Source organism: Enoplosus armatus, chromosome 13 (assembly GCF_043641665.1).
Source record: "Enoplosus armatus isolate fEnoArm2 chromosome 13, fEnoArm2.hap1, whole genome shotgun sequence".
Classification (NCBI taxonomy): Eukaryota; Metazoa; Chordata; class Actinopteri; order Centrarchiformes; family Enoplosidae; genus Enoplosus; species Enoplosus armatus.
In genome coordinates, this window is record NC_092192.1 from 78,488 (window position 1) to 103,804 (window position 25,317).

The 25,317-nt window shown below is 43.1% G+C and overlaps 1 protein-coding gene across 1 annotated transcript; it reads right to left on the bottom strand.

Moving 5' to 3' along the window:
* Positions 1-243: 243 nt before the first annotated feature.
* Positions 244-17,611, bottom strand: slc23a1 (solute carrier family 23 member 1). Its single transcript, XM_070917579.1, is given in 17 exon segments — positions 244-488; positions 2,918-3,013; positions 4,021-4,164; positions 4,272-4,401; positions 5,325-5,430; positions 5,526-5,673; positions 5,819-5,975; positions 7,655-7,775; positions 7,969-8,150; positions 8,601-8,668; positions 8,776-8,864; positions 9,052-9,209; positions 9,865-10,038; positions 16,599-16,621; positions 16,624-16,676; positions 16,773-16,799; positions 17,439-17,611. Coding segments are annotated over 17 exon segments (2,094 nt in total).
* Positions 17,612-25,317: the final 7,706 nt, after the last annotated feature.

The following is a 25,317-nucleotide window of genomic DNA, read 5'->3' on the forward strand; positions in this document are numbered from 1 at the left end:
CATGAATGAGACCTGAAATATCTCTACACACTTCACGATCATCATCCTCACTGGCACATTAATAAAGTCTCTGACTCTCAATTAAACTTGTCTGATTGTAATTAAAGTATGAACGATGTGAAGTGAATGCAGCATCAGCTGAGAAATAAATCACCTGAAAAATGACTGTGGATTTCATTTATTACATGTCTGAGAGTAAAAAAGTCACATCACAGATTTGAACATTGACTGATGACATCACAGTCACACCTTGGTACTCGGCAGGTTGATGTCAGAAGCTTCCTCCTCTCCTCCTCTTCCTACCCCCTCCTCCTCCTCGAGCGGCGATGGATCGTCAGATGCCCGGAAACCTGTGAAGGTGGGGCTGATGGGAAACCTTCTGAGCCAGCGAGTCTGCCTGACCACACCCATCCCCAAAGGAAGATCATAGGAGGAAGAGGAGGAGGAGGAAGACCTCCACTCGACTAAACCTCGCTCCTGTCTGGACCCTGAAGTCACACAAAGACGAAAATATCCTGTAAACACAAACACACTAAACCGTCCGACAATATATTTTTATACTATATAAAAGACAGGATGTGATGTTATCTGTGCTCCAGAGTGCCTGAGCTTCAGCTCCATGTTCAGCTCCCCTACAGCGCAAACAGAGTGCAACACTAGCTAACAGTAGCTTAGAAATGGAGTCTGCTAACGTCAACAAACGACCGGCACCCACCAAAACAGTCCAAGACAAAGTCCATGTAGCTTGCTGATGCAGACAAATAGCTAGCTAGCTAATGTAGCAATATACTGTCTTGAGTGGCTAATTCATCTAAACTCCTGGGGCTAATCTGGCTGGTAAATTGGCTAGCTTGCCATTTGCAAATTACTTTAGCAACTTTAGCAACCAATGCTAGATCGTGCAGCCTAGCTACGTTACAGCTAGCTGGCTAACCTTAGCTTGCTTGCTCGCTAACGTTTCGTTATGAGTGGATAACTGTTATCCTTCTCCTGACCTACAAAGCTCTTACTGGTCAGGCACCGTCATATCTTAAAGAGCTCATAGTACCCTATTACCCCACTAGAGCACTGCGCTCCCAGAATGCAGGGATGCTTGTGGTTCCTAGAGTCTCCAAAAGCAGAACAGGAGCCAGAGCCTTCAGCTATCAAGCTCCTCTCCTGTGGAATCGGCTCCCAGTTTGGGTCTGGGAGGCAGACACACTCTCTACTTTTAAGAGTAGGCTTAAAACTTTGCTTTTTGATAACGCTTATAGTTAGGGCTGGCTCAGGCCAGCCCTTAGTTATGCTGCTATGGACCTAGACTGCTGGGGGACTTCCCATGATGCACTGAGCTTTCCTCCTCTCCCTCTCCATCTTTACACATTCATGTCCCTCCAATGCATGTTACTAACTTTATATCTTCGCGGAGTTTCTTTGTGCTTTGTCGTCTCACAGGTTCCTGTGGATCGTGGTCCTGGTACACCTGGCTGCTGCTGCCATGGGCCTGCCTGACTCTCATCACTACAGTTATTATTATTAGTCAGAGTTCTGTTACTATTAAAGCTGTTATTGCTATTATTAATCATATTTCAGTTATTATTACAGCTGTAACTACTATTATCAGTCATATTACCATTATTATTATAATTATAGCTGCTATGGCTACGGCTGCCATACATCTCTGTCTGTTCTTCCTCTTAAAGGAAGTTCGTCCTCTCCTCTGGCTCCATAGTGTTTCTCATGGTGGGACCTGTGGGTCTCTGTAATAACATTATAAAGAGTCGGTCTAGACCTGCTCTATTTGTAAAGTGTCATGAGATGACTTTTGTTGTGATTTGGTGCTATATAAATACAATTGAATTGAATTTGGTTACTTTACCAAATTACTTCATTAGCTAACGTGATCCATGATACTAACTGATGTATTATGACAAACGGTTGATTTTAGCCAACAATAAATGTCGGGGGAACATATTTTCGAAACCTCAACCTTGGACCCTTAAGTGTACCGCACGTTCGTGCACGTGCATGTGCACATACATGCACACGCTCATATACATACTGTATATAAGCGTGTTTTTATCAGAATGGGGCAATTATTTCAGTGCTTAGCACACCTACCCAGCGTACCTTTGAACACCATGAATGTAGCATTTTTGTTGCCAGGTACTTCACGAAGGAAGGAGTAAGCGTCCTGACAGTTTGTCAGCCTAGCAACAGCCTTGACAACGACACATCAATTGATTGACACACATACAGACAAATCAGTGCTGAATTCAGATACATGGTGCATTGTTTGTGTTTTTATATTAGGTTGGATTTTATTATCAGGTGATAACGAGTGAGATGAACGTCTATGAAAGCAATGAAAACAAGTATAATATTGTAATTATTATTTGCTATTTGCTAGTGAATGTCTCGCTGGGACATTTTAGTGTTTTACAGATATCGGTTTGGACTTAGGACACCCAGCTTAAACACTGTTTAACTGCTGTTCACTGGTGTCATCAATAACAAACTCCATATAGAATCTTTAATGTTCTTTATGTCTGAATGAAGCTGTGAGGAACTTTCATAAAAATAGAAAGAAATGTGACAGATCTAAGCCTAACCCATATGAGATATTGATCCGATTGATTAGGTATATTGTCTATAAATCTGTGTTTAACTGTAAATGTATTAGAATGTTATGAAGAAGCTTAATATTAATATCTAGACCTGCTCTATATGAAAGGTACCTTGAGAGGTACAGAGAGGAAACACGTACACAAATAATACAACACATTCACACAGAAGCACACACAGTGTTTATGTATGTTTCTCTTCATCACTATGAGACATATTCATCTCACTCAACACTGTCGCCCACGGCAACAGCTGTTTGTGTGAGTGTGTGTGTGTGTGTGTGTGTGTGTGTGTGTGTGTGTGTGTGTGTTACCTGGTATCGTGTTGTCGAGACAAAAAGCCAGAAAACCTCCAACAAACATCTCAGTGGACAGAAGAACTGTCAGGATCTGATCCAGTTCTGCAAGACCTGAAAACACACATCTGATCTGTAGGATCTATATCTAACAGCTGATCCACATCTAACACCTGTTTAACAAAGTCTACAGGACTCAATATTTACAGAGGTCTTCTACACTGGGTTACTGTTACACCTAAGATGGAACAAAGCTCCACCTGCGTTCTTTTTAAACCAGCCAGTCATAACACACAGTCAGTCCTGGCTGCCAAATATCAGAATCAGTCATCTAGTCATATCTCAGCTCACTGATATTTGGAAAACAGTTGATAAATACTCAGTTTATCAGAAAAATCTGTAGGATTAAAACTTTATTTAGTGTTGGCGATGTCAGAGATCAGCTGAGAGAAACATTTCCGTTTGTACATGATTACGATTACGATGTGTTGGTAATGTGCATAGACTGTATATAAAGATGGACGACATGACAGCTCCCCAAAAGTTAAGCCAAAACATCTTGACCTCCTGGTGGCTGGCTGCAGTACAAATGGTCGTGTCCACTGCAGTACCAATGGTTGTATTCGGGAGAGTCTGGCTTCATTTCTGTACAGTGAGGGGAAGTGGAGATGTGTCGTGCATCTTTATATACAGTCTATGGTGGAGATGCGTCGTCCATCTTTATATACAGTCTACGGTGACATGTCTCTGACAGTAGCAGCCGTTTCATCAACAGTATGGTCATGTGCTGCAGTAAGGAGCCCTTTATAAGCTTAGTGATGATCAAAATACATAATGTGGATAGTGAATTAAACATAAAGCAGATTATAGTTAGTTGGAAGCAGCTGTAGTCTGACTCACAGTAAAGCAGAGGGTGTCCTTTTCTATACATGAACTGAGACACTGATCATTGAAATTAATATTAACAATAAACCTTAACATTGCAAAGTTAAGAGAGGCAAGTTATCGGGCTTTCTCTCCAGTGCCGCCTGTGTCCACTGTGTTAAACAGAATTCTCCTTGATGTTGTAGTATCTTGTATTTAACTGACTCTGATCAGTCAGACTCTCAGTCAACACTCACCTGTGTTGATGGAGTTGGGGTGTGTGTCCAGGTATGTCGGCAGAGTCAGACCAAAGAACATTGAGAACCCAAGAACAAAAAGATTCCTGGATGAGTTCAAATCCACAAGTTGCAGGTTAGACAGACCAACAGCTGTGATCATACCTGAGTAACATCAACACATCTGGATTATTATTACATCACTTTTATTTACTTGTACTTTTTACTTTTTCTTACTGTATTAACACATATTACCTGTGACTGTGACTCACCAAACAATGTGCAGAACATTCCTCCAAGGATCGGATCTGGCAGCGAGGCGAACAAAGCCGTGAACTTCCCAACTGAGCCCAACAGGAACATAATGCCTGCTCCGTACTGCACCACCCGCCTGCTGCCCACCTGCACACAGGGTCAACGATTCAAACACCCATCCCATGAATTGAATGCAGAGAACACACTAATTCTGCAGACCTCAGGAATGCAGGTGTGAGTCCAGTTCCAGGTCACATGACTTGTAGTCTGGCTCACCGGATGTAGGCTGTTGGGATAAGTCTGCCATTGGCCAACTATTTCAGTTGGCATTCCCTCCCTTCCTCTATCTGCGCGTTACCGTTTTTCCAAGGGCACCGTTGCTGCATCATTTTTTCCCCTATCCCAGAATGATAATGGGTTGAGCAAGACCTTTCTCCGAAGTGTAGAGATTTGGCTATGCGAGATTACATGACTTGTGACTCATGTTTGTATATTTAAGTTACATTAGATTCATGTGGCAGATGCAAAAACGAAAAGAGTATTCCTCCCAAATAAACAGCTAAAAGTGCATTAGAGCAAATGTGCGAGTACATTTTAAAAAAGAACTACAATGGAAGTGCTAGTGTTGGGTGTTGAAGTGCAGTCTGAAAAGGTGGATTTCAGGCTGCAGTGGAAGAAGTAAAGTGACTACTGCCCTGACTTTCAGTGTGGAGTTGGGTTTGACTTGGAGGCAAGAAGTAGCAGTTCCGTTCACTGCCCTGTAGGCCAGCACCAACAGAGACCCAAGGTCAGTGTTCTAGCAGAGATCTAACAACTAGTTTCAAAGATCTGAGAACTAGTTGCAGAGGTCTGCGGACTAGTTGTGGAGGCCTGCAGACTGACTGCAGAGGTGGAGGGACTAGTTGTATAGGCCCGAGGACTAGTTGCAGAGGTCTGGGAATCCTAATCCTTCATGATCAGGAACATCAGAAAATAACCAGCCAATCTGTAATCAATGACCTCTCCTCCAGAACCAGCACGTTTCTACCTAACAAACAAACCCTGTCACAGGTGGGAGTTGCCTCAGTTACCTTGGTGATGCCAAGAACGCCTATATTTGGACTGGAGGATGTCGAGCCGTTTCCTGTCCCTATAAGGCCAGCAATGATGCAGCAGACGCCCTCAGTGAAGATTCCCCTGAAACAAACAAACAAAAAAAACAAAAAGCATTAAACTCCTGTGGGGGCAGAGTCTACCAGATAGGATAACATTACTTTCTGTTTACAACTCACCTGTTGATGGCATGGATTGGAGGAGGCGTGGCTCCAGACAGACGAGCACAGGCGTAATAATCACCAATTGACTCCACAATGCCGGCCATTGTGGCACTCAGCATCCCCAGCACCCCAGAAACCGTTACCACCGGCAACCCCCACTGGCCTATCAGAGACCAAGGGAGCAGAGGCAGGAAGTCAGTTTTACTAAAGACACTCTGGCTGATGTACGTGATATAAACCAGATGTTCTGACTGACTGATTTCAGTGACCGTGTGAAGCCTGCAATTGGATGATTTCAAGTGTCTTACAAGGGTAGGATACTCTGAACCAGGGTGATGAAGTCATGATGTCACCACGGGCGTCGGTCCGGGCCCTGTGTCCATAGCAATCGGGGTCGCTCGGCAACAAGTTGGTCAGAGTGAGAATGTAGCAAACAAGCCAAACCAACATGATGGCGAGGATGATCTGAGAGAGACGTCAGAAGAAAGATGTTAGAAACTGAAAATTACAAATTTTTGTTTCAGAAAATTAAAGTGTCAGAACTGGGGGACTGATACTTCAACTGACATCATCATCAAGCTCCTCTCCTGTTGAATCGGCTCCCAGTTTGGGTCCAGGAGGCAGACACACTCTACTTTTAAGAGTAGGCTTAAAACTTTTTGATAACACTTATAGTCATGCTGCTATAGACGTGGACTGCTGGGGGACTTCCCATGATGCACTGAGCTCCTCTCTCTTCCTCTTCATCTTTACACATTCATGTCCCACCAATGCCTGTTACTAACTTTATATCTTCCCTGGAGTGGGAGTTCTTTGTGCTTTCTCGTCTCGCAGGTTCCTGTGGATTGTGGTCCTGGTACACCTGGCTGCTGCTGCCATGGCTCTGCTTGAATTTCATTGCTACAATTATTATTATGAGCCATATGTCTTTTATTGTTAAAGTTGTTGTCACTAATATTAGTCACATTCTGTTATTATTATAGTTGTTATTGTTATTATTGTTGTTACTGTGTCTCTGTCTGTATCTGTCTCTGTCTCTCTTTCTCTGTCTCTCTCTGTCTCTCTCATTCCACCCGGTAAAGGCAGATGACCGCCCACCCAGCGTCCATTATTGTTCGAGGTTTCTGCCTGTTAAAGGAAGTTTTTCGTTGCCACTGTTGCCAAGTGCTTGCTCGTGGTAGGAACTGTTGGGTCTCTGTAATAATATTATAAAGAGTCAGTCTAGACCTGCTCTATTTGTAAAGTGTCATGAGATGACTTTTGTTGTGATTTGGCGCTATATAAATAAAATTGAATTGAATTATCACCTGACATCATCATCTGACACTTCAACTGATATCATCACCTGACGGTTCATCAATAGCAAGATGATTGTGGACTTCTGCAGGACAAAGCCTCCTCTGACCCCTGTATCACCCTATACTACATGACTTACATAACTCACGTAACTTATGTTAAGTCACATACGTAACTTTATGTAAATTAAAACTTAAAATAAGTCGACGTCGACTTTTGGTTTCGGTATGTGTACCCCAGTCTCCTGGGTGAAAGTCCAGTGTTTTGAAGATGTCGAGGAGATTCACTCCTTGGAGTGCATCTGAGCAACAGACAAGTGTGGGCTAGGAACACATACGTCGGCTCTACTTCCTGTGGAGGCTCGGAGGCTTCAACATCTGTAACAAGATGCTTCAGAAGTTCTACCAGTCTACGGTGGCCAGCACAATTCTTTATGCTGCTGTGTGCAGAGAGACGCTTACAAGCTCAACAAGCTAGTTGGGAAGGCTGGCTTAGTAATTGGAGGAGGAGTTGAGCTGGACTCTCTGCGGTGACGGAGAACAGGATGCTGTCCAAGTTGGTTAGCATACTGAACAATGTCTCCCACCCCCTCTGTGACATGCTGGTTGAAAAGAGAAGAGTCTTCAGCCAAAGACTGGCCATCAAACTTTTTAACTGATCCCCGCTGTATTGCAGTATGGACATCAGTGGACTGGGAGGCTGCTGAGCAGGGCTTAATTTGTTCCAGATCCTGCCAGAAAAGTATCTGGGAACTCCTAACATCATCACCTGACACTTCAACTGACATCATCACCTAACACTTCAACTGGTTTGGTTTTTGTTTGTGTACTTGTGTATTTTTAATTTACAGGAAACATTTTGAAGATCTGGACTCTGGTGGAGGTCAGTCCTTTCTTCCTGCTGTAAACAGGAAGAGGAAGTGACGTCCCTCTCAGGTACTGAGCAAACAGCACAATGAGAAAAATACACCTGTGGAGATACAGAGAGAGAGAAAGAGCCATCTGTTTATCTGTCAAACAAGCTCCATGTATATTCAGTTTGTTAGAGCAGAAAAGAGAGAGACAGTTAAAAAGATCTACCGGTAGACAGAAGGACAGGTGAACAGACAGGTGGACAGACAGAAGAACACACAGACAGGTGGACAGACAGATTGGTGTCTCACAGTGCTGACAGGCCCCAGTGAGACCCGGCCCTGTCTCCAGCTGTGGTGAACACAGACAAGCCAATCAGTGAGACAGTTGGAGTGATGGTGAGCGGGCCAATGTACTCCAGCAGCAAACCTGGCAACCCACACAGACCAATCACAAGCTCCACAACACTGGACACAATGATGGCCCCCTGGATCTGAAACACACAAACAAATACTTTTTATTTATTTTTTTTATTATTTGTTCACACCAATAATCAAAATGGCTGATAACAGCTGGGCACTTTCCAGTTTAAATGAAATAATACAAATAACAATAACAAATAATAAAAATCCATCCATCCATTCTGCAGCACATCCAGGTCCTCCAGGAGTATCTAAAGTTTCCTGGTCAGATTGGATATATAATCCCTCCAGTGTCTTCTGGGTGTGCCCCAGGGTCTAATCCCAGCTCCCTGAAAACCTCCACAGGGAGGCATCCAGGCATCCACTGTCCTTCTCCATGACCTCAATGAACTCCTCCCACACCCAAGTTTTTGTTTCCCTGACCACAGACACTGAAGTCCTTCTGGCTTCCTGATACCTGTCTGCTGCTTCAGGTGTCACCTGGACCAATCAAACCCACTCTACAAATAACAATCATGTACCTCTCGGATGCGTGGCTGCCAGATGTGTGAGGTGTTGAGTGGAAGACTCCAGTTCCCATAAATCTCCTCTGCAGAGAAATGAAACAACAGATAACATAATTATTGTTATTAATGTTGTTGTTTAATTACAGAATGAAAATGATCTGATAGATGACAGACAGACAAAGCGTCTCACCCTCACTGGGACACCTCCAGCGGTCCAGACTGAGGATGGCTTGTGCAGGAATCAGGAAAGCAAATGCACTGGCCTGAAACAGAGGAAGTCTACACATACACAAACACACACACAAGTCAGTCTCACCTGACTCCCAAAGTATCACCAGACTCCCACTGTTTCACCTGACTGCCAGTCTCACCTGCCTCTCTCACTATCACCTGACTCCCACAGTCTCACTGGACTCCCTCTGTTTCACCTGAGACCCACAGACTCACCTGACTCCAACAGTCTCACCTGACTCCCACTGTGGTCTGGATCAGAGTTGTGAGTCCAACGGTAGTGAAAATGGTTCCAATCAGCTGACTTATGGTGTTCTGGTCTCGACCAACACACATGGCCTCGGCCAGAAGAAACGGCACCGCTACAGTACCACTGAAACATGTCAGGTAATGCTGAGGACAGATAAGAACAGGTGACAGGTGACATTGGCTTCTCCTTAATTGTCTACCAAACCTGCAGATGCTGAGTCACTATTCACACCTGAACTGAGACAACACTGTTCAAATTACATCCCAGTTTAATCCATCATTTATCATCACTGTTCATATCCAGTGTCCAACCAGGACAAAACATTTAACCTATCATATCCTAAACCTTTGGTAAATCTAAAGAAAATCAGCCCAGTCTAAACCTTATCAGACCAGTCTAAACCTTATCAGACCAGTCTAAATCCAGTATAAACTCAGACTAATCCCAGTCTAAACCGAATCAGACAAATCTAATGCCAGTTTTAACCCTGTAATCCCAGTCTATACCCAGTAATCCCTTTTTCAACCCAGTCTAAACCTAGTCTAATCCCAGTCATTCCAGTTTAAAACTAGTCTCAACACAGTCTAACCCAAATCAGACCAGTCCAAACCCAGTAATCTCAGTCTAAATCAGAATCAGAATCAGAAATACTTTATTGATCCCTGGGGGGAATTTACACAGTTACATGTGCTCCCATTCAAGACTAGAAAAGTAGCATAAATAAATTGACTCAGACCAGTGTAAACCCAGTCTAATCCCTGTCTAAACTGAATCAGACCAGTGTAAACCCAGTTTTACCTGTAGTCCCAGTAGAACACACAGGTACCAGGGTGGGACGTCTTCAATGGTGTAAATCATGTCTGACCCTGGCCCCTGCGCTCCTATTGGCTTGTTACTCTTTCCATCTTCTACCACTGGCAGGTTAACCCTGTCTGCCTTGTGGCTCCGCCCCTCTGCCAGGTAATCATGATTCTGATTGGACAGACAGACACACCTGTTAATTCAGGTAACTTTAGCACTTTTCAAAAACAAGCTACAAAGACATAAAACCAAGAAATACCAGATAAAAGTGGAGTGAAACAATGAAATTAAATAAAAAATAACAGTAACAAATTAGGTCAAAACATAATTCCACTAAAATACAAAATAATAGATAGATAGATAGATCAAGGCCTGTCCACCAGACACTCGCTGGCGAGTTTCCCTCCCAGGTCTAGCAGGATTTCCCAGTTTCCTTCCTCCGGGCGAGGTGCTGCAGACCCTATTTTGCAAATTTATTAAGGGTCTGTGAATCACTCTTAATCCCAATTTGCCTTGGGAGGCTCTAGCAGGAGGTATTGCCCCTGACAACACAGCTCCCAAGATTACAGGGACGCACAAATCCCTCCACCACGTCAAGGTAGTGATTCTCAGCAATTAAACTAGCATTGCTAATTGACAACAAATCAACACCCCTCCAGCTCAACCATACTGGGCACCTTTCCTCTGGAACCCCTTTTTCATAAGACAATGGCACATTCCTGTATGGTTTTGGCAGTTCAGGGTCTAAACAGAGGACCGCAAGTACAGCAGAGCTGAAACAGGTGACAAATTGGTCTTGCTAATACATACAAAATAAATAGAAATGTTTAATACAAATACTAGTGCCTGTGTTTTATTTCAATTCAATTCATCTCATGACACTTTACAAATCGAGCAGGTCCAGACCGACTCTTTATAATGTTATTACAGAGACCAACAGTTCCCACTATGTAAAGCACTATGGAGACAGTGGCAAGGAAAAACTTCCTTTAAGAGGCAGAAACCTCGAGCAGAACCAGACTCTAGGTGGGCAAGAGAGAGAGACAAAGACAGAGAGAGAGAGAGAGAGAGAGAGACAGAGAGAGAGACGTAGAGACACAAACAGACAGAATAACAGACAGACAGACAGGCAGAGATGTATGGCAGCACCAGCAGTAGCCATAGCAGCTATAATTATAATAACAATGGAAATATGACTGATAGTAGTAGTTACAGCTGTAATAATGACTGAGATATGATTAATAACAGCAACAACTTTAATAGTAACATAACTATGACTAAAAATAATAACTGTAGTGATCAGAGTCAAGCGGGCCCACGGCAGCAGCAGCCAGGTATACCAGGACCACGAGCCACAGGAACCTGCGAGAGCACAAATTTACATACATTCTGTATGCTTTGTTACAATATGACACAATAGAAAAAAATATACATTTTTTGCTGACATTAGCATACAAGTGTAATGATGACCATGTGAAATCACACTATGCTAACACTACAATGCAGACACCTCCAAGCCGGCTTGATTTAATTAATAATGGAAATGGCTATGCAGCGTGTGTGCATGCGAGTGTGGGCAGAGGCATCTTACTTAATAGGGCACAGGCTAACCCTGTGACAGGTACCAATGATATTCTGGTTGGTTTTAATCACCTGCTGCAGAGCCCTCCTGTCCTTGGCCGTTCACCACCCATGCCAGTTTGTAATGTTTCCAGTCAGGATGCTTTCTATTGATCCGCTCTAAAAGTTAAAAAGACCTTGGCACAGGAATTTTGCCCTCTTAAGTTTCCTTAAGAAGTACAATCATTTCTGAGCTTTCTTAACCAGCGTGGAGATGTGAGATGACCATGACTCTGTGATTCCCAGGAACCTGAACTGTTCATCTGGTCCACCTCAGCTCCACTGATGTAGAGAGGAGTGTGTGTTCCTTGCTCCTTGGTTTTGCTGATGTTGAGCAGTAGGTTATTCTTTGTGCATCGCTCTGCAAGATTGTTGATTCCCTTCTGATATGAAGTCTCATTGTTGTGTATAATCGGCCCAATGATGATGATGGTGTCATCTGCAAACTTCACAACAGAGTTCTCTCCATGACGGGAGTTGCAGTTGTGGGTGTACAGCATGAACAGGAGGGGGCAGAGCAAACAGCCCGGGAGAGGGTCCAGTGTTCAGCCCTAGAGTGGAGGAGGTGTGACCGCCAATCCAGACTGTCTTGCTTATTGTATTCTTTTGTTTATATTTAAAGCACCAGGAGCTGGGACGCTTTATCCTGATTCCCATATTCATTTGAATGAAGTTTGGCTTACTGTTGAAAATACAAGAAAAACCTCAATACACAACACTTGAAACACATATGTAATAACTTAAGATAAAATGTGCGTCAAACAGCAGAGAAGAGCTCATGTACATCAGGGGAACAACTCCAGTGGATTTGTTTCCCGAATTTCTTGCACCCTCAGCTGTTTTGTGGGACATTCTGGTCAAAGGTGCTCTCACCGAGTTTGCTTCATTCTTTCTGGTCGGTGTTTACATTCCAACGTGTAGGACGCACAGTGCGCACTCACCGACCAGATACTGGAAATGGAGCAGACCAACCCGGACTCCTTAGTTATTGTCCTTGGTGACTTTAACAAAGGTAACCTCAGTCATGAACTCCCCAAATACAAACAGTTTATTAAATGCTCCACCAGGGAGGGGAACACTCTGGATCACTGTTACACCACAGTCAGTAACGCTTTTCACGGCGTCACCCGCGCTGCACTGGGACACTCTGACCACGACATGGTCCACCTGATTCCTGCATACAGGCAGAAATTAAAACTTTCTAAGCCTGTTGTGAGAACATCAAAGCAGTGGACCAGTGAAGCTGCAGAGGACCTGAAGGCGTGTTTGGACCGCACTGACTGGGATGTTTTCAGGACTGCTACCAACAGTCTGGATGAGTATTTCTGATTCTGATTCTGATTCTGAGTACACAGAGGCTGTGACGTCATATATCAGCTTCTGTGAGGACTGCTGTGTCCCATCTCGCACCAGGGTGGGTTATAACAATGACAAACCCTGGTTCACAGCAAGACTGCGACAGTTGAGGTTGGAAAAGGAAGAGGCGTTTAAGAGTGGCAACAGAGCAGAGTTTAAGGAAGCCAAGTACAAGTTTAGCAAGGCGGTGAGGGAAGCTAAACGACTGTACTCTGAGAGACTACAAAATCAGTTCTCCTCCAATGACTCTGCTTCTGTGTGGAGGGGGCTCAGGCAGATCACCAACTACAAGACAAGAGCCCCCAACTCTGCTAACTACTGACGCCTCGCCAACAGCCTCAACAACTTCTACTGTCGCTTTGAAAGACAATGGGACAGTCCTAACACCATCCCCAACACCATCACCCACCAGCTAAAGCCCAACAGCCCCAACCCCCTCATCACACCTGGGGCTGAACTCTCACACCTCCTACCACCACAGCTGCCCCCCCTCCTCCAACATCGACACCTCTGTCTGTCCTTGAAAGAGATGTGAACAGGCTCTTCAAGAGACAAAACTCCGGAAAGCTGCTGGACCAGACTCCATCTCTCCATCCTGCCTGAAGTGCTGCGCCGATCAGCTGTCTCCGGTGTTCACAGGCATCTTCAACACCTCACTGGAGACATGCCACATGCCAGCCTGCTTCAAGGCCTCCACCATCATCCCCGTCCCCAAAAAAACAGGGCCCACAGGATTAAATGACTACAGACCCGTCGCCCTGACCTCTGTGGTCATGAAATCATTTGAACGCCTGGTTTTGTCCCACCTCAAATCCATCACTGACCCTCTGCTGGACCCCCTGCAGTTCGCAGGTCTGCCAACAGGTCCGTAGACGACGCCGTCAACTTGGCCCTACACTTCATCCTCCAGCACCTGGACTCTGCGGGATCCTACGCCAGGATCCTGTTCGTGGACTTCAGCTCTGCCTTAAACACGATTGTCCCGGCTCTTCTTCAGGACAAGCTCTCCCAGCTGAACGTGCCTGACCCCACCTGCAGGTGGATCACAGATTTCCTGTCTGACAGGAAGCAGCACGTGAAGCTGGGGAAACACGTCTCAGACTCGCGGACGATCAGCACCGGCTCCCCTCAAGGCTGCGATCTTTCTCCTCTACTCTTCTCCCTGTACACCAACAGCTGCACCTCCAGTCCTCCCACAAACAATGCTGGTTCACTTCTACACTGCCATCATAGAGTCCATCCTCACCTCCTCCATCACTGTCTGGTACGCTGCTGCCTCCACCAAGGACAGGTGCAGACTCCAACGTATCATCCACTCTGCAGAGAGAGTGATTGGCTGCAACCTCCCATCTCTTCAGGACCTGTACTCATCCAGGACCCTGAGGAGAGCAGGGAAGATCGCTGCCGACCCCTCCCACCCCGGACACTATCTGTTTGACCCCCTCCCCTCTGGCAGGAGGCTGCGGTCCATCAGGACCAAAACCTCCCGCCACAAAAACAGTTTCTTCCCCTCTGCAGTCAACCTGACGAACAGGGCCAAAGTCTTGCACTGCCCCCCCCCCCAACACAAACACAAGTTATACGTTATATTAACGTATACCGCCTCTGTCCCCCCTGCGTTACATTAACGCACACACCCCCTACTGGACACTCTATCTGGACACTTTACTTTATTTTGGTCACTGCACTGTTTGCTATTTATCTTATCTTATTATTTTACCTTTATATTTTTACATGCTTGTTGTCTGTCAGATTATATGTTATATGTTAAAAAAAAATGTAGCACCATCAGACCACGGCAAATTCCTTGTAATGTATGTTACTTGGCAATAAACAGTTTCTGATTCTGATTCTGAGCAAAAGGAGAGAAATCCTCATTTTTATCCTGATTTATTTTACTACATATCATGTTTCAGGGTTCCTGAAATACAGAAAACAAGAAACTCACTTTATAACTGAGCAGCATGTTGGACAAACCTGCTTCTAGACTGAGAAACAGTCCAGTTTCACCATGAGATGATAAAACACCTGAACCGACCTGGACACATGGACATCACAGGTGAGCGAATGAGCAAAGTACTGGGACCCTCCCTCACCCCAGAGAGACCCCTCATCCCTTCATCCACAGTGGAAACTGCACACTTATAAGTACTACTAATAATACTATGATTATAATACTGTGACTACCATCAATACTATCAGTTCATTGTGAGTTTTACTGTCTTACGTTTTCGTTTACGTTTTTCACACACACACACACACACACACACACACACACACACTCTATGAGTCATCAACATGAATCATAATCTGATGTGAGATCAGTTGAAGTGTCACAGTGACCCAAAAGAAACATCACATAACTCTGAACAACAGTGAAATACTCCTAGCTACTACTGCCATTGTTGAAATGACTACTACTAATGGTGTTGTGTAAAATACCACACACACATTAAAGCATCACTCTGCTGATTTTCCACCTCAGTGTGTGTTTCCAGGTGTTGAGGAGTACTACCGCATATGTTAAGTAGTATAAAGCCTTCAGTGTCTCAGAGGGAGCTATGTCACTTGAGTCAGTGTCGGTTGAAGACTACAAGTTTGAAACTGAAGAATCTGTCGGCGTGAAGTTAAAAAGAAGTGAGATGACCAGATTGCTGTAGCTGCTGCTCACCTCTGCTGCAGGCTACATTAGCCGCTACCAGCATAACACATTCCAATCTCAAACACAATTGTCAGGGGAGAGTTGCATTGTGGGCAATGTAGGCACCAAGTTTTGATGAAGAAGAATATGCGGAATAAAACAGACAATATCTCTGGTTCTGCTGCATCGATTTTGACCTTTTTGTTTTGTCCGTCATGAGTCTGACAGAGTAACATGACAAATCTGTGGAGGACCTTATTAAACATTCTTCATGCTGCGAAAACATTTTTAAACAAGTTGAAAAATGTGAGGATCTTTTGTCATTTAATCCCTCTGACCTGAGTCCTGTAGACTTTTAAATCCAAACCGACCTATTACTGTAAGACCACAACAACTATACACCAGCCATTCAGAATATGACTTCAAACCCACCAATCACAATATGGAATGCACATGCACACGTGCATGCACGTGAGTGATGCAATACACAGGCTGACATTATTCCACTGATCTACAGGTGGTGGTTATGCACTAAGATGTGCTGAAATGTGTCAACAAAGACAGAGAAGAAGAAGACTGTGAGCTGGTAAACATGATGGATGAAGAGTTTTGATGAGAAACACTGATTGTAAACAGAACTTTTGTTTGAAGAAGTTTTAAAGCTGCTAGTCTGTGATGATTTCTCTCCTGAACATTTGAGTCGTTCTGTAAAAACATAATAATCTATGTTTGATTAAAAACTTCATCAGTAACATTTTCCATGTGAGCAACATAAACTACAGAAATAAGACGAGACCTTTATAACAGAGATCAGATTATAATGCAGGACCAGTACTTGAACCAACTATCTCTAAAGTAGTAATTAGGCCTATATTCTAATGAACGCTGAAGCAAGCCATTCTTTCCATCTTGTAAAGCAGTGTGGCTCAATGCAACCTCCAACCAGGCTGGTGCGGGTGGGTCGAGTTCACCTGTCCTACAGTCCACCTGTTAACCCGTCTATCTGTTCACCTGTCCTACAGTCCACAGTCTTCACTCAGTGAGACGATGATTGACAGCTGACAGAAACAAATCTACTGTTTTAGAGACAATGATCAATCAATAATCAGTTTACCTTACAGTCGTCTTCCATTTCTTCTGACTTCCTGCACGAGAGAGCACCAAATACTGAAGAGAGAGAGACAGAGAGAGAGAGAGTGTTTCAGGTGAAAGTCCGCAGAGATTAAAAACAGATTATTAACCATCGCACACACACAGAAACATGTCTCATGTGACAGAAACTTCTCACCTGTCCACCTGTCCAGTGTCACTCTCACTGAGACAACACAGATCCTATACAATATACAATGGAGTGACAAACTCTCACTGGTTTTACTGGTTTAAATAATCCAGTTTTCTTCCTGAACACCAGCAGAGTCTCATCAACTAACCGATCAGCTGATATCAGATTCACTCTATGAGTCCATCCGAGTCCTACACACACACACACACACACACACACACCTGTGACAGGTGTGACTTTATGTCAGAGTTTATGTTCATGAATGTAACTGTCTGGTCGGTACTGTATGCAGTCTGATGAGGTGATGATCAATTTCAGGCGTAAATCTGATATATGGCAAAATATGTAAGATAAGATAAGATAAGATAATCCTTTATTGATCCCTCAGCGGGGAAATTTGCATTGTTCCAGCAGCTTACAGGATAGTGCAATAGAGACATAAGTAGAAAATCAAGATTTAATAAATAAAAACAATAAAGACTGTTATAAAAAAGCTACTAAAACTAAAAAACAACTAAAATTTACAAATTTACAAATTCACAGAAGAAAGAAATGAAGGTAAAGGGATTGTACTGTATTACACATAGAGGTGTGGGTATTGCACCATCGTTACATTAAGAGATATGTGGATTGTCCATGTCGGTGTGTGTGGTCTACTGGGAGCAGGTCTACTGGGAGCAGGTCTGATTGTAGAGCCTGACAGCAGCCGGGAGGAAAGACCTGCGGTGTCTCTCCTTCACACAGTGCGGGTGAAGCAGCCTGTCCCTGAAGAAGCTGCCCAGTGCTGCCAGAGTGTCCTGCATGGGGTGGGACATGTTCTCCCTCAGGGAGGGTAGCTTAGCCATCATCCGCCTTTCTCCTACCACCTCCACTGAGTCCAGGGGGCATCCCAGAACAGAGCTGGCCTTCTTAATCAGTCTGTGGTCGGTTGGTGAGGTAGTCCAGAGTCCATGCTGTGAGGTGCTGGTCCACCCCTTTGCACTCCAACTGGAGAAATCAAATAACATGATACCAATCGGACAGCAACAGTCCTTTCTCATTTACTTGTGCAGACGGTTAACGGCCAATCATAAAAGAGAGGACTGTAACCAATTACAGTGCATCCGGAAAGTATTCACGGCGCTTCACTTTTTCCATATTTTGTTATGTTACACCCTTATTCCAAAATGGATTAAATTAATTTTTTTCCTCAAAATTCTACACACAACACCCCATAATGACAATGTGAAAAAAGTTTTTTTGAAATTTTTGCAAATTTATTAAAAATAAAAAACTAAGAAATCACATGTACATAAGTATTCACAGCCTTTGCCATGAAGCTCAAAATTGAGCTCAGGTGCATCCTGTTTCCACTGATCATCCTTGAGATGTTTCTGCAGCTTAATTGGAGTCCACCTGTGGTAAATTCAGTTGATTGGACATGATTTGGAAAGGCACACACCTGTCTATATAAGGTCCCACAGTTGACAGTGCATGTCAGAGCACAAACCAAGCATGAAGTCAAAGGAATTGTCTGTAGACCTCCGAGACAGGATTGTCTCGAGGCACAAATCTGGGGAAGGTTACAGAAAAATTTCTGCTGCTTTGAAGGTCCCAATGAGCACAGTGGCCTCCATCATCCGTTAGTGGAAGAAGTTCGGAACCACCAGGACTCTTCCTAGAGCTGGCCGGCCATCTAAACTGAGTAATCGGGGGAGAAGGGCCTTAGTCAGGGAGGTGACCAAGAACCCGATGGTCACTCTGTCAGAGCTCCAGAGTTCCTCTGTGGAGAGAGGAGAACCTTCCAGAAGGACAACCATCTCTGCAGCAATCCACCAATCAGGCCTGTATGGTAGAGTGGCCAGACGGAAGCCACTCCTTAGTAAAAGGCACATAGCAGCCCGCCTGGAGTTTGCCAAAAGGCACCTGAAGGACTCTCAGACCATGAGAAACAAAATTCTCTGGTCTGATGAGACAAAGATTGAACTCTTTGGTGTGAATGCCAGGCGTCACGTTTGGAGGAAACCAGGCACCGCTCATCACCAGGCCAATACCATCCCTACAGTGAAGCATGGTGGTGGCAGCATCATGCTGTGGGGATGTTTTTCAGCGGCAGGAACTGGGAGACTAGTCAGGATAGAGGGAAAGATGAATGCAGCAAAGTACAGAGACATCCTGGATGAAAACCTGCTCCAGAGCGCTCTTGACCTCAGACTGGGGCGACGGTTTATCTTTCAGCAGGACAACGACCCTAAGCACACAGCCAAGATATCAAAGGAGTGGCTTCAGGACAACTCTGTGAATGTCCTTGAGTGGCCCAGCCAGAGCCCAGACTTGAATCCGATTGAACATCTCTGGAGAGATCTGAAAATGGCTGTGCACCGACGCTTCCCATCCAACCTGATGGAGCTTGAGAGGTGCTGCAAAGAGGAATGGGTGAAACTGCCCAAAGATAGGTGTGCCAAGCTTGTGGCATCATATTCAAAAAGACTTGAGGCTGTAATTGCTGCCAAAGGTGCATCAACAAAGTATTGAGCAAAGGCTGTGAATACTTATGTACATGTGATTTCTCAGGTTTTTTATTTTTAATAAATTTGCAAAAATCTCAAAAAAACTTTTTTCACGTCGTCATTATGGGGTGTTGTGTGTAGAATTTTGAGGAAAAAAATGAATTTAATCCATTTTGGTATAAGGCTGCAACATAACAATGTGGAAAAAGTGAAGCGCTGTGAATACTTTCCGGATGCACTGTATATTTAGGGATACGATGGTGACTGAATTCGCCCACTTGCTGCCAGAAAGAAAAAACACTCTTGAGAGAGCAGGTGACAATTTTGGGAGCAGGAGAACAATGATAGTTACGAGCAAGTGCTCAAAGCATGTTACAGTATTGATCACACGAGCAGCGATATCTGAACCTGCAGCCAGCCAACTAACAATTCATCAGGTGGATTCATATGGGTTGATGTGGGTTGATGTGGATTCATGTGGGTTGATGTGGGTTCAAGTGGGTTTGTGTGGATTCATGTGGATTCATGTGGATTCATGTGGGTTCAAGTGGGTTCGTGTGGATTCATGTGGGTTTGTGTGGATTCATGTGGGTTCGTGTGGATTCATGTGGGTTCAAGTGGGTTCGTGTGGGTTCAAGTGGGTTCGTGTGGATTCATGTGGGTTCATGTGGATTCAGGTGGGTTCATGTGGCTTCAGGTGGGTTCATGTGGGCTAAGATGTTAACAGGAAGTAGTAAAGAAGTCACGTGTGTTAACACATGCAGCCTTTTTATTGCATTTATCATCTTCAGTTTATAAACAGTAATGACAATAATAATAATAATTGTTCTGTTTGTCGTCACATATTTGCATCAGTTTCAGATCAGAGAAATATAAAACGTCTTTGACTGACAGACGGATGATTTAAACCTCAAAATAACCTTCAGTTAAATAGTTCAGACTGTTTAAACCGGTTTAAACCAGTTCAGATCAGGACTCCCATAGTCTGAACATAAAGTCCTTCCTAAGTTCTCAGTAACTACTAGCTAGTTTAAACTAGTGATTTACTAAATCAGGTTGCACCATTAAAACTTAGAAACGTTTAGCCCCTGTTTACACCTGGTATTAACATCCGTCCTGGGTAATCCAATCACAAGCGGACAGCTCTAATACCACGTGTAGATGCACCCAAGACGTATCGAGGATGCATTGAGATCCGATCGCTCAGACCACATTTGGAGGGGGTCTGGGCCACATTGAAGGACCGCCTACTCAACTGACGTCTTCTGTGTAAGCAGAAGTACATACTCGCTCACTCACATCGGAGGGAAAACAGAAAACATTTTCTCCATAAAACACGATTAAGTTTCACCAGAATCAGTGAATAAAGTTATAAAGTTGTTTTTGTACAGTAATCAGTGAGGCCCGGCCCACAGAAACACTACTGTTTTTCAACCTAATTCTTTCCTCATTAGTGGTCTGATAAACAGTAAATTCATCAAATTCAGGTTAAATACAACAACAACAACGTATTTGGTCTTTGCAAACAGCTGTCCACTTGTGATTGGATCATCCTGGACGCATATTACAGAACAGGGAACAGGGCCATAGTGTGTCTAATGTGTAAATCTGTTGCTAGGAAACATCTGTAGAGCTACCCAATCAAGTAGTAGTCAACTATGTAACCAGGAAGTCAGTAGCATCACAAGCTAGCATAACTTCCAAACGTTAGTTTTGGAGGCTAAAAGATACTGTATATCTTTAGTAAGTGTATGTGAAATTTTATTGAAAAACTTCTAAACAGGTCAGATATTAGCATGCTAACGTTAGCCTTGTCAGCTGGTTCAGTTAGCTACACAACAGCTCAGTATTTAGTAACTAATCTCTACATCAGATCTAGTTCGTGAGGTGCAACCTGTTTTAATTTAGTGATGATAAAACTCCACTTAGTGAACGTAAAAACTAGTTTGAACTTTCAAACAGCTGCTGACACAGACGGCTGTCTGCTGGTTCTCAGGTGTAGAAAAAGAAATGTAAAATCTCTGAACTTCTTTCCACTGCAGCACCTGGACTCTGCAGGACCTGGATTCTGCAGGACTTGGTCTTGCGTTTCATAAACCATCAGTTTCATATATTCATTATCTATCACATTTAATCTGAATCCAGGTCCCTGTTGGAGCTGTTGATGTTCTTTGATTGGTTGATCCTGGACCAAGATTTTAGAAACACGTCTCTAAAGTCTCTAAAATATTTTAATTATTTGCATTTTTCATATTTTATTAAGTGAATCTGACAGTATTTTCAGCAGATCTGTATTTAGTCTGGTGAAGGTGAGCTGAAAAGTTGTGTTTTAATGTTTAAAGAAATTCTTCTGAAAATCATCAGCTGCTGAAAAACTCACAAACTGAACTAAGAGAACTTCAAGGAAACTTTATATTAACTTTATAGTAACCACCACAGCAGGGGGCGGGGTCAGAACATACCTGTGCAGGTATGAACGGCAGACACATGAAGCAGAAGAACGTTTCTGTTTCTACACCTGATCAATAATACACAAACCACCTGTCAATCATACTGACTGGGGCTACGCTAACAATTACCCCCCTGATGCCAGTCATTGTGCTAAACTAAGCTAATATGTCCTGACCTATCTCTACATGGATGTCTCACTCCTGATTTCAGTTTGTTTCAAACTGCACCTGACAGGTGTGTCTACCTGTGTACCTTGTACCTGTACCTGTACCTGTGCGTTAAGGTGAAGCTGTTAAGTCTGTAAAGCTGAGCTGTGACTCTGTGATGCCTCCTGCAGCTTGACAGGTAAATGACATCACTCTGAACATTTCCATGGAGACCAGAGATCACCTACAGGTTGATATCTGTCAGCTCAAAACAAAATAAAAACAAAAACTTTAATCTGTGAGCTAATTCATCAGTGATTGATTGATTAATGATCTGATTGTTGATTGGAGGATGCAAAATTAAACATGTGATGTCATTGATCTGAACCTGGTATCCATGTAAACTGTCAGCAATCAGATCAAACTGATAAATGTTTCCTTCTCTTTATAAATATAAACTCTTCACTTAAATAATTGATTATTTATGTCCATGTGATTTATCATCAGTCGCTCTGACTCCACCCACCGCCTCACAGCCAATCACAGCGCAGGATTCTCAGCTTCAGCAGCTCTTCACAGTTGTGCTGCAGAGAGAGAGAGACAGGTGTCACTGATGATGTTATCAGAGAGAGAGAGATAGGTGTCATTGATGATGTCATCAGAAAGGAGGGAGACAGGTGTCATTGATGATGTCATCAGAGGGGGTTGCTTCCTGTTTGCTACATGTTGCATTATATTTACTGTCCACCATTTTAATTACGTTTCCCTCAAAACTACAATCTACTGTAAACTACTGAGTGTCACTGATGTCATCAGCAGGTTGGTCATATGATCAGTAGACTTTCTGTGAAAAGGATCAATAATCATCAGATCAATATGAACTCTAAACTGGTCCAAGACCAGCTCCAGTATTTATTTTATATTTATTAGAGCTGCAGAGTTTTAATGTCAGGACAGAACACGTATCTGTATTAACTCAAACTTCAGGTAATGAATGAGACTAAAACTTTTAACTATTTAAATATTGCCTGATTAATGTTCATTAATGGATGTGAAGCTGCAGTAATTATAATCCTCTAATAGTCTTTTTATTTTATTTCAGATTACTGATGTGAAACTTCAATATTTGATAAATGTATGTTACATTATATCTAACCATAAATAACATGTCAGTTAAAGCTACTGATAATGAACAGTATTTATCCAGTACCTGATTATATATTCCAGTATTTACTCAGCACCTGCTGGTATTTTCCCACTCTGGTTATCAGAGATGTTTTTAACTAAAATCAGCAACATGTGTAAATGTTAAAGGGTTAAAACTTATTCACACTTTTAACTAATCCAATTATTTAGTTTTTATTATTTGTAGATTTCAGTCTCATTAAATCCTCCAATTTGTTTCTAAAATTGTTAAAAGTCTCAATGGAGTTCTGCGCAGGGGTGATAATAAAAACAAACATTTTATTGTTGTTTTTGGAAAAAAACAGCTCTGGAGACCCGTTTACCAAACATCTGTTTGCAGGTGAGAAAATCTGACTGAGATCTGCAGCCAGCGTGCTGCTGAGCTGAGTGACTCCTACAGTAAAATCACCACAGAAGAATGAAAGTTTAAATGACGACGATTCAAAGAGAAGTTTGACAGTTTTTTAATAGATTTAAAACATCAGAAAAAAAGAACATGTACACAGGTTGACTCTCAGACGGATTCTCTTATTTTTTATTTTTGTCCGTGTGTTTCCGTTATTTTGTCCCAACAATTTTTAGTTCAGGATCTCTGATCTGCAAACAGACGGTAAAAAGAGTCAGCTGAAACTACAAACAGCAGAGAGGGAAAATCCACCTTCATCATCATCATCATCATCATCATGAGAGCAGTGGTCCTGTCTAACAGTCAGTGTGTCCTACCTGTCCTACTTGCCCTACCTGTCCGTCTGTCAGTGTTGATAAAATGAGGCTTGAGGTTCTCAAACACAGAACAAGTGGGACGTCAGCAACATTGTCTGCATAAAACATCTGAGCTTCAAATAAAAATATTTTCAAACAGAGCAGAATTTTCAAGCAATAATCGATGACACACTAATAAATTGATGATCAATAAGTTTGATTACTGATCACATAGTCTGACTGATCAAACATCAACAGCTCTGTACCAGACTGATGAACACAGAAAAGTTCCAGGAGCGTGGTCTGAAAGGAGGCAAACCGAAACCTTAAATAAATCAGGTTTTATCATCAGAGATCTGATCCTGGAATACAAAAACCTGATCCGATACAGGACGGACCTGACCAATACAGGACTACTGGGACCTGACCCCTTCGTAGACAACGGGGACCTGATCCGATCCTGGACTTCTTTTAGTTTGTATTGTTCAAATAGTAGCACTGTTGCCATGGCAACTGTACCTTGTTTCTGTTGGACTGTGGGAGATTGTTCAGTATTTGACCCAGCTGACTATGAATCATTCAGAACAAATAGACATGATCACACGATAAAACTAAAAACCTCAGACAGTCAGGACTGCTCTTACTTGGCTCTGGACTCGGTTTTGAACCCCCAGCCTCAGTTTGAACAACACTTTGTTTCACAGTTTTAATCTTTTTATCTTTATGAACGGAAACAAAGCTTCTGTGAAAAGAAAATATTTCAGTCTGTGGGTGTGCCTCAGCAGAACCTGGAGGAGCCAGGAAAACCAACACAACAGGAAATGACACGTCAGCGTGTCACAGCATTTCACTCCACCGCCACCGCTGGACCGACGAGGGACAAACATGTTGGACTGAAGTATTCAACAGCGTCGAATCAGAACTTAGACAAAGATTAAAATCTGAGATTCAGGAGCGAGAAAATATTAGAAAACAAGGTGTCAGACATTTTTATCGATCAATCATTCTAATCAATCGAAGATAAAATAATTAACTGTGTGTCCAGTATAGTTGAGCCTAGCTTAGCAACTGTTAGCTTAGCAACTGTTAGTATTTGGATCTTAATTAGTGTTTATTTTTCCATTACTAATTCTTATTTGTTGATTCATTATTAATGATGGAAATGCGTGACATCATTGTGATGTAGTTGTTTGGTCATTTCACGCAGTCTGTCACCCAATCATCAGGCTGCATTTAGTTTTCTTGTGAGAGAGACAGATCAAAAACAGAACGGTCAAATACATCCGGAGTTGTAGTCCAGAAACGCTGGATCCTACATTTCCCACAATACACCATAGTGTCTTTCAGTTGAGCGTCCATGCCTGGCAAACAGCCATGTCTTTCAAACTCCACACCTCCAGTGTGTAACGCACCTGAATGTTAGACATTTGTAGCCTGATTAGATCACTATGACATCATCAGGATCAGAAAACTGACGACGTGTAAACTGAGCGATTAACCCTTCAACAGACCGAACGAAGACTACACTGTGACGGTGAGGGGAGTGGAAACGCTGCCGCTGACTGGCACCTGTCTGAA